General features: G+C 36.3%; 1 protein-coding gene across 1 annotated transcript in view; it reads right to left on the reverse strand.

The window, feature by feature from the left end:
* The window catches only part of LOC150107865 (ribosome biogenesis regulatory protein homolog), a 285588-nt gene that overhangs the window by 157519 nt on the left and 115461 nt on the right, over nt 1–12608 (reverse strand). Inside the window, exon 5 of the mRNA XM_090415397.1 lies at nt 2536–2637. Within this exon, the coding sequence (XP_090271523.1) occupies nt 2536–2637 (102 nt within the window). The remainder of the gene's footprint in view (nt 1–2535; nt 2638–12608) is intronic.

Consider the following 12608-nt stretch of genomic DNA (forward strand, 5'->3'; position numbering starts at 1 on the left):
ATGGCCAAGTGAACTGTTTCTTAATTCTGATAGAATGCTAAGTAGTTTTTCATAATGTGCAGTTTATCTCTCTTGCTGTCCCGAAGGCCTATTTTTCCCTCACTATTAAAAAAAAGAAAGTCTAGGAGGAAAGGATGAAGGGTTTTGAAAACTGGGGAGGGGGGAAATACTTTCTCTCTCTCTCTATGCACTTGCAATACCAGTAATTTTAACCAAAAGTACTTGCTTCCTGGAACACTTTCATACAGTGATAAAAATGCAATCATACGGTCAAATTGATGTTAATTTTGTAGCGTGGGTTGTATAAGTTACATGACAGCACACCCAACCAAAATGGGCATGCGAAGGCACTGAACCCTCCTCCCCCTCATAAAAAAAAAAAAAAAAAAAAAAAAAAAAAAAAAAAAAAAAAAAAAGACACATTGAAGGGTTCAGTGTGTCTTTTAAAACCATCAGTTAATACTAATGGTTTAAAAGTAAACCATTTTGCCATCTAATTGCAGAGAGCAACCAGATTCTGAAATGGTAGCCATTCCTTGTGTTCAGGAAAATTCCTAAAAATTAAAAATTCACATACTAATTACAAACTACTACTTCCTCTTTATAGCACTTTTTTTTTTAAAATCCTATTTGGTGCAGGATCCCCTATGATCATGCGACTGTGGCAAATCCCAACCGGCTTGTCACGGAATCTGTCATTAGAGGGGGGGGGGGGAATTTTTATGTCTGTAGGTGCATGTTCATAGGGCCGGTTTGCCTGTTCTAGGGGATGAAAAACCAGAGTTTCCAGATGAAAAAAAAAATCCACTACTCCCGTATGAGATAGGCTAACTCACCTTTGGTTGAAAGAGACCAGATAAAAGTTATTCGCATCTTGGAAGGGGGAATCGAACTCAAGTCTTTCCAACCAAAGAGCTTCGTCTATACCGACTGACCTATGGAGGCTCTAATTACAAGCTACTTATAAACAAACATTTAAAACTAGATTCTCCTATGCACTCTCCTTAGGCTGAGATCTACTCACTGTAAGTACTAGGAGTGTACAGGATACAGTAATGATATAAACTATCTTATTATGGACAGCAGACTGTCAGTTCTTAAAGAAACAGAAATGCCAAAATTTTATAATTATGAATCAATACACACAAAGTAGACCAGCAGAAATCAAATACTCAACACCCTACATGCTGTAGGATGAAGAAAAACTGTTATGTTAAAAAGACTGCTCCAAGAGTGAAAGATTATTCTGGGAATCAGCTCATGCTCTAAAGCACACTAAATTTAAATAAACTGAGATGCAAAAAAACTGCTATGTATCTCAGGGAATGTCATCCTCAGCTTAAAATCAACAACAAAACTGACACTAAATTTAAATAAATTGAGATGCAAAAAAACTGCTATCTATCTCAGGGAATGTCACCCTCAGCTTAAAATCAACAACAAAACTGACCATTGACAGAGAGGACACATCATACTGTTTGAATACTTGATTTTTATTATTATCATTTAGGCCGCAAGGAGTCAAAAGACTCATCAGGGGTGGATCGTGGGATTGCATGAACTCCTAGGAAACACAAAGTCCATCATACCACTCCTTAAACTCATTGACCGTTGTCGCTCTCACCACTCTATCAGGCAATACATTCCATGGTTAAGCCACCCGCTATGCAAAGAAACCACTCCTCACCCTCTTTGTTTCTTTATCCTTTGAAAATTGTTCAGTTACTACATGTGAAATAGATTAAATATTGAATTTTGTACCTGATGTTTTCAGATAAACCATTTGAAGTACTATACCAATATGTTTAACCAATACATAAAACTAAAAGGCTCAAATTCTCTGTTGGAGGTTCTAATGACCTCACTAATTTCACACAAGCAAAATTCAACATCTAACTTCTCGCACAAAAGAGCTCTCTTCTTTCTACCTTACTTCTGACAACATACAAACCTCTAGATAAAAAAAGAGATTTCTCTTTTTGGGATAACTCTGACATCCAAATTTTCATTGGCAAAAACACATCCTAAGTATTACAAAATTCTTTTCTCAGCGAGCAGGCAAATTATTGGTCTTTCTCTTATCACTGTACTCCACTCTCACAAAAACAATCCTATTGTATACATTTTCTACACAGATTTCAATTGTAACTGGCAAAATTGCCAATGCCAATTTTGCAACTTTTCACCTTTTGCAACTGAACTTAAACATAGAAAACACAAATTTTATAACAAACTAATACAGAGACAATGAACAGACTCTGTATTGCTGTTCTTTAGAATAGCATATCTTCTCATCTTTCCTTTAGAAAATACATATGAAGAGAGACCACTCTGCAAATTTAACATTAACAAATATCTTTTTTTAGTACTGAGGATGGACAGCTTCTCTCTCTCCATCAGTATTAATGCACTACAGATTGAACAAACTGTCAAACAACAGAAAAAAAAGGAAATATTTCCTCATTTAATGTTATAATTACATATATATTTTTTAACTGAGAATTTATATTCAAATATATATAAAAATTTACTTACTTGAGCTGTTTCATCCCACAAAAGCTTTTCTTTTTTCTTTCTCTGAATGCCTTTCTGCCTAGAAAACTGCTCCCACTTTGTTGGTAGTTTAGGTTGGGGAATCTTAAGGGAAAAAGTTTCTTTTAAGTTAATACAATGAAAGTGAATTGTATAAATGCACTGTTTTAATTTTTTTTAAAAATTATGATCACCTCAAAAACACTGTATAAAACATGTACTTATAATCATATATAATCACTGTATGAGTTATTATTATTACTCACCTCCAGGGAGTCCAAAGGCTTATCGAGGGAGGGCATCTACTCTACAGCTCTGCTTCCACCACTCACAATACACCAATTGACTTCAACTACACCAATGCCATCTACAGCCAACCACCACCACCACTATTTCCACAGAATATCACAAACATCCATGCCCACAGCAGGATTTGAACATGCAGCCTCTTGACTGGAGAGTGGACATACTAACCACTTCGCCAGTCAGGCTGGGCTATAGGGACCATATAACAAACTTGTAGGGACTATTAGTAATTTGTTAAAGTGGAATGCTTCGTAGGATGCATTTCCTTTATGAGTACATAATTGATACTTTAGTACTGCTGTGTACCTGATTGCATTCACCTTCAGGGACGGCTCGTGCACAGGCACTGCGGAACAGCAGCACCCCCAATTTTTCTTGATATATAAATCTTCTTCTTCTTCAGCTTTTCACTTAAGTAGGGGTCGCTGTTATTAGTGTCTCCTCCACAGCCTCCTGTCTTGGGCTGTAGCCACAACCAAGTTCTTCATCCTCAAGTCCTCCTCCACCATCTCCCTCCATCTCTTCTTTGGTCATCCATGCTTCCTCCTCCCCTGCACATCCGTCTGCATGATCTTTCTTCCCAGATACTCTTCCTCCCTCCTCATCCTCATGACATGACCAAACCCATCTCAACCTTGCCTCCTGTATCTTTGCTCCTAAGTTCGTAACTTTCACCGTTCCCCTTACATAGTAATTTCTCAGACGATCCTTTCTGGTCACACCGCACATCCACCTAAGCATTCTCATCTCTGCTACCTCCATCCTGCTGATGTTATTTTTCCTCAGGGCCACAGTTTCCACACCACACATCATAGCTGGTCTCACTATTGTCCTGTAGATTTTGCCTTTTAGATTGATCGGCACCCTCTTATTGCATAGCACTCCAGCCATCTCTCTCCAGTTCCTCCATCCCACTTCCTTCTCAGCCTCACCATCCTCTTTCATTGTTGAACCTAAGTATCTAAAGTCACTGACCTTCCTGATGACATTTCCTTCCAGCTCCAGATCTTTCTCCTGACTGCCATCCACTTTGCAACACATATACTCTGTCTTCTGCTCAGTCTCATATCTCTCTATTCCAGCACTTTCCTCCAACTTTCGAGTTTAGCTGCCACTTCTTCTCTTGATTCTGCACACAGAACGATGTCATCTGCATACAACATAGTCCAAGATGCGTCTTCTCTCACCTCCTCCATCACAATATTAAACAGGAACGGACTTAATTCTGACCCTTGATGCAAGCCGACTGCCACTGGAAAACTTTCTGTCTCTCCAATGCAGGTCCGAACTCTTGTCTTCACATTTCTGTACATCTCCTGCACCAGCCTGACATATTTCTCCAGTACCTTCTTCTCCCTCAGACACCTCCAGACTTCTTGCCTTGGCATGCTATCATATGCTTTCTCCAGATCAATAAATACTAGATGCAACTCCTGTTGCTTCTCTCGAAACTTTTCCATCATCTGTCGTCAATCGACCAGGCATGAAGCCAAATTGCTCCTTTGCAATCTCTACCTCCTTCCTCAGTCTTCCATCAAGACCCCTCTCTAGGATTTTCATTGTGTGGGACATCCTCTTTACTCTTGTAGATGGGGACAAGAGTACTTTCCCTCCATTCCTCGGGTATATTTTCCTGTTGACAAACTTTTATTAACAGGTCCCACAGCAGGTCAATTCCCTCTTCCCCCCAGTGCCTTCCATGCCTCTACTGGGATCCTGTCAGGGCCCACCGATTTTCCATTCTTCATCCTCTTCACTTCCACTCTACTAATGTTCTGCACCATCCCCTCATAAGGCTCCCCATCTTCTCTGTGAGTCCTTGCATTTTCTTCATTCAAAAGCCCTTCAAAGTATATTCTCCATCTGTTTATCCACATCCCTCCTTAATACCCTTCCTCCAGTCTTTGATCTGCCTCACATGTACGATGTCCTTTGTTGCCTTATTTCTATATTTTGCCAATCGATAAATCTTTCTCTGTTTCTAATTGATCATAAAGGTCTTGATATGCCATGGCCTTCGCCTGTGCAACAACTCTCTTGGCTTCTTGCTTTTTCTCTCTGTCCTCTTCAACTCTTGACTTGTTCCACTTCTGCTTTGCCTTCCTCTTAGCCGTCACTGCTTCTTGTACATTATTATTCCACCACCAATCCTCCTTCTGCTCTCTAATCTTTCCAGATGTTTCACCAAGCACCTCAGTTGCACAGTTTAGAATTGCTTTTGAATGTCTCCACCAATCTTGTACATTTCCTAGTCCATCCGAAATCCTCTCTAACACCTCCTCCCTAAAACAGTTCCCCACACTCTCTTCTTTTAAGTGAAACCACTTAATTGTCTTCCTCCCATGGCTTCCAAAAGGTTCTCATCTTCAACTTTATTTTAAAGTCTGTGCACAGCAGCTGGTGTTGCTGCGCCACTTGATGTGTTGGGATTACCTTACAATTTGTTACTGTCTTAAGATGTTTTCTTCTAGTCAGAATGTAGTCAATCTGTGAACTGTTGTTGCTACTTCTAAATGTTATCAAATGTTTCTCGATATATAAATATATTTAATTTATTTATATTTGCTTGTAATATTTAATTTTATCATCAACAATCCTATGCAATTCTCTTATTTCATATAAAAAATAATAAAAATCCATCTTATAGCACTTAGGAGGGTGAAGGATTCTAGCAGCACTGTGTTTACCACAGTGGCATATTGGTACGTGCACAAGCATATGCATGTCATAGTGAGATGCGAGCTATTAGCGTAATGTAGCACTGTCCGTCGCGCAATTCCACTGTTGTTTATATGCAGTTTGCACCAGTAGTAGAGTGTTCGTAGTGCTTATCGTGTTTACTCCATCTTGGGGTTATGATAATGGATTTTATTTTTAAGTAATTTTGAATTATACCAAACTGTATAATTTTATCGATAATAAACAATATTCTTTCATGTTTAATTTTTTTTTTTTTAATTTTTACTATAATTTTGATATCTTCATTTTTATGTCACCTTTATCATCTCCAGTTCTTTTCATTCTATTTTACTCTCGGTTTCTAAGCTTTTTAGAATACAATCACTTCTGGAACATTTTGCTATCTTCATATTTAATTGTCTTAGCAATTAGCTATACATTTAGCTATTTATTGTTTTGTTATTATTTTCCAAATTTAGTTAAATTTGGACTGGATGTTTTAATTAATGAGAACATAAACAAATGTGTATTTTTATATACATTTTTATATTTAATCACTGATTTAGTTAGTATTAGTGCATGCAGTGACATAATATTACAGACAACCAATCCTGGCATGAAACTTTGATATGAATAATTTTTTGTGATGTGGCATGTGTGAGATGTGTTTATCCAGCAAATATGAGTAGTTTATGAATGAAAGGAGAGAAGTAAGAGAATCTGTCAAAACTGTGTGCAATTCATTCGAAATCCTCATAACAAATGAGGATTTTGAATGAATTATTTACACAAAAACACAAGATGGAGAAAAATTTATTTAATTATAAGGCCATATATTTCAGCCTGAAACTTACAGATTATCTTTGGTGGCCAAACAGTTGATACAAGGTAGAATGCAAACAATGGATTTATTTAAAATAAAACGAGCTGTGTGATGTTATATTTCCAGTAACGTTATGTTATAACTTAGGAAAAGGTTAATCATAACTGTAATAAAATAAAATAAATAAATATATATCACCCAAATACAATATCTTGTTAGTTTCTGGAGACCTTATGACTTCATAAAATAGCATTCTCAGTTTTAATAGCAAGTAAAATAAATAAATAAAAAAAAACTTAATGTGTTATTCTAATCAGATTTTCCCATATTTCTGATAAGAATAGGCAGTCATTCCGATTCAAGTTCGAGATGTGAAGCAAGGCTTCAATACTCAACTTACACATTCAAATATGTATTGACAGCGATGTAGTACACGTGTATCAGACCAAAGAATGTTGTGGTCTGTGTCTATTCCATTTTTATTATTACAGTTATGATTAACCTTTTCCTCAGTTATAACATAATTACTGGAAAGATGGTCTTTAAGTTTCAGACTGAAATATATCACCTTATAATCAAATAAATGTTACCCATGCCATGCCATGCCATGTGTTTTTGTATAAATAATTCATAACTATGGCATAAGTTTCTCTAAAAGAAAGGTTTTGAATATGAACAAGATTTGTTGTTCAGGTTGGTTAGTGTGCTTGCTTTTCAAGCAACAAGCTGGGTGTTCAAATCTTGTTACGAGAATGAAGGTTTCTGAATTGTCATTAGGTGTAAGATAAACATCACCTAGTGTGAAACTATGCTCCATTTATTGAAATCCATTTGGGGTCTCTAGAGCAAGGTTCTAGATTATATAATATAAAAACTAACTAAATTTTATAAAAAAATAAAAATAATATAAAAGGATAAAATAACCCCACCCCCCCGACTTACCCATGGTATCAATGCACTATAGGTTGGTTAAGGGAGAAGGGTGATTCTATGACTTAAAAGTGTGTTTACCAGAAGCAAAGCTTCCTGATTTGACCAGGGCTATGTGTAAACAAGTATGAGCAGGTGATACAATTAAAAAAAAAAGTAAGGTAGAAGACCACACATGAGAATTGATTGGGAGGAAGGGGTTAGAAAAAGTAACAAAAAAAAAAAAAAGAGAGAAAGAAAAAAGAAAAACAGCAAAGATTGCAAGCCTTTTGCCAGGGTAAGATATAAGTGAGATGAGGAGCTGCTACTCTTAATGATTCAATGCATGTTTAACAAAAATTAACAAAAGAATAATAAGAAAATAGTTAATATTTATTCATTTATTGGCTGATTTTTTGCTATTGTTAGCAGCAAGACAAGTTAAAAAAATTGTAATGGACAACACAAAGAACTAAAGTCCTAATTAGTGCCATCTATTTGTCAGACAAAGAGAGATTTAACAAATATTAATTTGATTTAAAAATGACTGTCTTTCCGATTTTTGGTAAACTGATATAGCCACACTTGTCGAGGTTTGGGGAATGTTTTAAGGTTCTGCTGCTGATTCCAAAAACAGTTCTCTGACTTATGACTTCTGTGTAACACTTTTTTTTTTTTACTCCATCTGATCCTGACTTGCTATAATGTTGTTGCCAAATGCAACATTTTTTTTTCCTGTTCTCCGATGCAAAAGTAAACAATTCTGTCTGTCAATAGTAAGCCATGTCACAAGTACAGGGCACTTCATACACTCCTAGATGTGATAAAAGGAGAGAGTTTGTCCTCAGGTGAACAGACAAGAGTTGCCTAATATATAGTTTAAATGTGGTGATGAGCTGATATTTATTAAGCACTCCAGATATCTTTTCTTTTCAGATGTGACCTGAATGCACGGAAAGAACAGTTTTGCTATAGTCATGCTTATTAGAAGATGAAGGAATTTCTGGGGAGTATTTAGTATTTCATTTATTTTGGGGGGATTATAGCCACTGGCTAAAACTGTGTGACTGGCAAGTGAGTTTAGCATTAAGAGCATTATCATCAGAACAGATAGATCTGGCTCTAAGACTTAGTGTTTTCAGGCTACCATACTGCTGAGTTAGATGATGATGTGATTCTCTATAGAAAAATCTCCCAGTATGTGAAGGTTTTCTATAAACAGAAAAAGATAATAAACCATCAGGAAGGCCCGTTATTTTTTTATGTAGTTACTAAACCTATAGTACATTTGTACTGTGGGTAGACTAAAGATTTTTTTCCCCATTTTTTGTCAATTTTATATATTTTCTGTAATTTTTTATTTATTTTTAGATGGTCTGGAAACCTTGCTCTAGAGACCAAGCATGGAACTTTTTTCAGCCACTTCAGGCCTCCAAAAAGCAGAGCAGTGGTCTTACACTGGATGATGAAATTCATCTTCCACCTAAAGACAATCACAAACATCCATGCCCATGGATGTTTGTGATTGTCTTTAGACTTCAAATTAGACCATGGCTGAATTTGAACCTGTGACCTGTTGGTTGGAGAACAGGAAAGCTAATCACTCGGCCAACCAGGCTGGCTGATATGACTTGTAAAGGACAAACAGCACATCATCAACACAGCACAGCTAAACCAATGGTTTGAGAGTAGTCACATTGATAGCTTGTTCTGATAGATTGCTGTTTCTCTAAGTGTTCTATGTATAAATTAGATATGGGATACTCATGGCTATCCCATCTAGTGTTTGTATATTTTCCCTTTCCATGTGATATAACCAGCAAGTACTGTAAATTCAAATAATTCAAAATATGTTTGGGAGGAAATGTCATCATTTCAATTCAATTCTCTGATGTCCTATCAACAATTTTCCTCTAAATTAGAACAATACTTGTCAGCACTTCAAATATTGTTGTATTCAATATTTCATTCTTCTAAGGCACTTCTGATTTAATCAATCAAGTAAATGGTCTTCCTCTGGGTATTTTTCTGTCTTCTTGGTATCAAACACCTGTTTTGCTAGACCCTTCCCAGTCTGTTTAAATGACCATACCATGTTAGATTAGCCATGCCCATACATTCCTGAATGCAAATAATGTCAAGTTCCTTCCTAAAGTCTTCATTTTTAATATGATTTTGCTATTGATGTCATCTATTCAGGCTCTAATTTTTCTAAGAATTCTCATATCTGTGGTCTATAATCTTTGATCAAGTACTTTATTTCTAACTCAACTCTCAGCTTAATAACTTAAAACTGGTTTAAACTGTGTTGTATGTACTAGTTTTTTTTTTGTTTTTTTTTTTTGTGGGGGGGAACTAATTTCTCCATATAAATTTATTCCATAAATTTACTCAACTAGCTCCCTACTATACAAGCTTCGCTTATTCTGTTGTCTATTTCTAGATCTAACTTGCCACTAAAACCTGTACCTAAACAACTGAAATATATTACATATTTAATATATCTCCATTGAGAATGCTGCTAAAGTTCCTATGTTCCTGCCTATTTTCACAGTTCACACTACTCCTTCCTTTTCTTGATCTTTTTATTGCTTATTTTCATACCAAATTTGGATTCATTTTAGCTAGAGAATCCTGGAGACTTTCACTTTAATGTATTTCCTTCAATTTTTCTAACTACTGACTGAAAAACATAGACTGTGCATTGCACTGTATAATGTTCCATTTACTCCATACAACAGTAGTATTTTGAATAGCTATTCCCTGAGCACTCTGTCGTATGCATTTTCCAGATCTACTAAACTGGTGTACAGATTCTTATCATATGCCCATGATTCCTCAACTATTTGTTGTAACATAAAAATCTGATCCTGACAACTTCTATTTGGCACGAACCTGGCATGTTCTCCCAGTTTCTCTTCCACAAATTTTCTTAACCACTTGTCAAGTATGATTGTATAAATCCTACCTCAAACACTTAGTAGAAATTTCTGTGTAATTCTCACATTTCGCTTTATTCCCTTTTTTTCACAGAGACCAAAGTTTGGTTCTTTGTTTTTGAATTGTTTCATTCTTTCTTCAATAATGTTTATATAGTTGAGTCTACAGTTTACCTATAAAAGCTGATGAACTTTAATTCATTTTAAAACTTTTAAATATACTATTCTTTTCAATATGATATTCAGTTATATCTTACTTAAAACTAAGTGATGATCACTTCCAATTTCAAATCCCCTGTACATTAATGTATCCTGATTGAGCATGAAGATATCTCTATCAACAATAACATAATCAAAGAGGCTTATCTTATTTCTTGTGTCTTCTCTCCACTTGAACATGTCTTATGTTGGAACATGGTGTTAGTAATCACTAGTCTGAATCCTGAGCAAAATTACAGCAGATACTTTCCATTATTATTAGCTTTGCCCTTTTCTACAAATTTTCCTAAAGCATTTCTACGTCTGGATTCACTTCTTGCTCTGCTGTTTAGATCTCCAACAAGTACTACTTTTCATGTGAGCTTTAATACCTATGGTTCCACAGAAGGTTCTTCTATGGAAGAAGTGGAGGAATGTTTTGATTCACTAGAGTAGGCACAAATAAGTTTCATTGTCAATTTCCCCATTTTGAAGTTTGTCCACATAGCTCTGCTTGAAACTGCCTTCCAACCAATAACTTTATCTTCATGTTTGGTGCTGAATGCTATCGCTACTCCTTCCTTTCCTTAATCATTATTGCCTGAATATAACATTTTATAGACTGCTTGGAAAGAAGACAACAGACACCATAGTGTGAGAAACAACTAGCCATGGCACCCACCTTAATAAAATGTAGGACCTCATTTAGCTGCAATGACTGCAGAAATCTTAAGGGACATATTTTCCACAAGTGTACAATAGCAATCAGTGGTAATTTTGGACTATTCTTCCTGTAGGCATCTAATGAGGTTCTTGACTGTCAGGTGTGTGTGTTGGGGGGGGGGGTTGTATCCCTTGACTTCAGCCAAAAGAGATAATGGTCAGTGCCATAGAAACGCCCACTAAGTAGGAAGCATTGTCCAGAATGTTCAGGTACCTCTAAGAGTTCAATGTTCGTAGCACCATAAACAGAAGTCCAAGGCCAAACCAGGAAAATTAGGACCATACGATCACACCGCCAACTTCAAATCTCATAGTTGGGGTTACACACTCTGGCAAGAGATGGTGTGATGGTATGGTCCTTTTGTTATAGAACCAGAGCAAACAGTTGAAAGTCAGCTACTGGAACAGACTCAAGCTCAACATCTAGAACCATACCCATCAACATCGAGCTAGACACCCATACCTATCCATCTGCTTGGTAGAATATGTACATGATTCGTCACTGCATAACACAACTTTCCAAGCTTTCATGTCCCACTGTGCATGCTCTTTGCACCACTGAAAACAATGCTGCATGTTTGTTCAGGAAATCTGAGGCATGCACACATGGTGATCCTACCATTGAAATCCTTATTGTGAATCTCAGTTCAATGTCTCGATTTAATGTCCCCAGGCGGCATTAAATCTCATCATGTTGCACCATCACATTGTTTGTGGTTTAAACCAAGTGAGAATAGTCCAAAATTGCCAGCCTATTCTCATTTTCTTTAAGTACTCAGTAGATACCTACTAACAGGGAACACGACGTGAAGCTAAGGCTTCGACATTAGGTCAGCAGCTCCAGTGAGTTCTTGCATTCATTAAAGGTGATGTGGTGATCTCCTTCCATTTCTTTGGCTTTGATCCTTAAGCAAACCAGGTAAAAATGTAACAAATCAAGCGTCTCAGTTAATAGTTCATTAGTGAGTAGTGAAGTAATATCAAAACTAATCATTATGTCTGAACCTTTTAAAATATGATCTTTAAATATACTTTTTAGGAGAACAGAATTTTTTACAAATGAGAAAGAATTCTCACTGAGGCAAGGCAAGTAACTTAGCAAAATGTTTAGTAGGGTTTTTATATAGCGCACTTTATATTATCCAAAATTGATCAAAGGGATGTTTGTGAATTTTCATCATATTCCTGACGTGTACCCTCAAGTGGTGTACAGCATATGATAGAACTACATGAAAAACTTCACCACTAACTTACTATCTATAACTTTCCTCCTAATCAAGTAAGAGGACACTTTTTACCATATCAACCCACCTATATCTTGGTCTTCCTCTGGGTCATTTTCCTGACAAGCTGGCACAGAACACTTGTTTTGCTAATCTTTAATTGCCCATTCTGTTTAAGTGACCATACCACCTGAGATTAGCTCTGCTAACACATTCATGGATGCTGACAACATCAAGTTCTTTCCTAATTTCCTCGTTTTTAATATGATATTGCCA

This window comes from Typopeltis vanoorti, chromosome 3 (assembly GCF_054136105.1).
Source record: "Typopeltis vanoorti isolate ZY-2024b chromosome 3, IOZ_Tvanoo_1.0, whole genome shotgun sequence".
Lineage (NCBI taxonomy): Eukaryota > Metazoa > Arthropoda > Arachnida > Uropygi > Thelyphonidae > Typopeltis > Typopeltis vanoorti.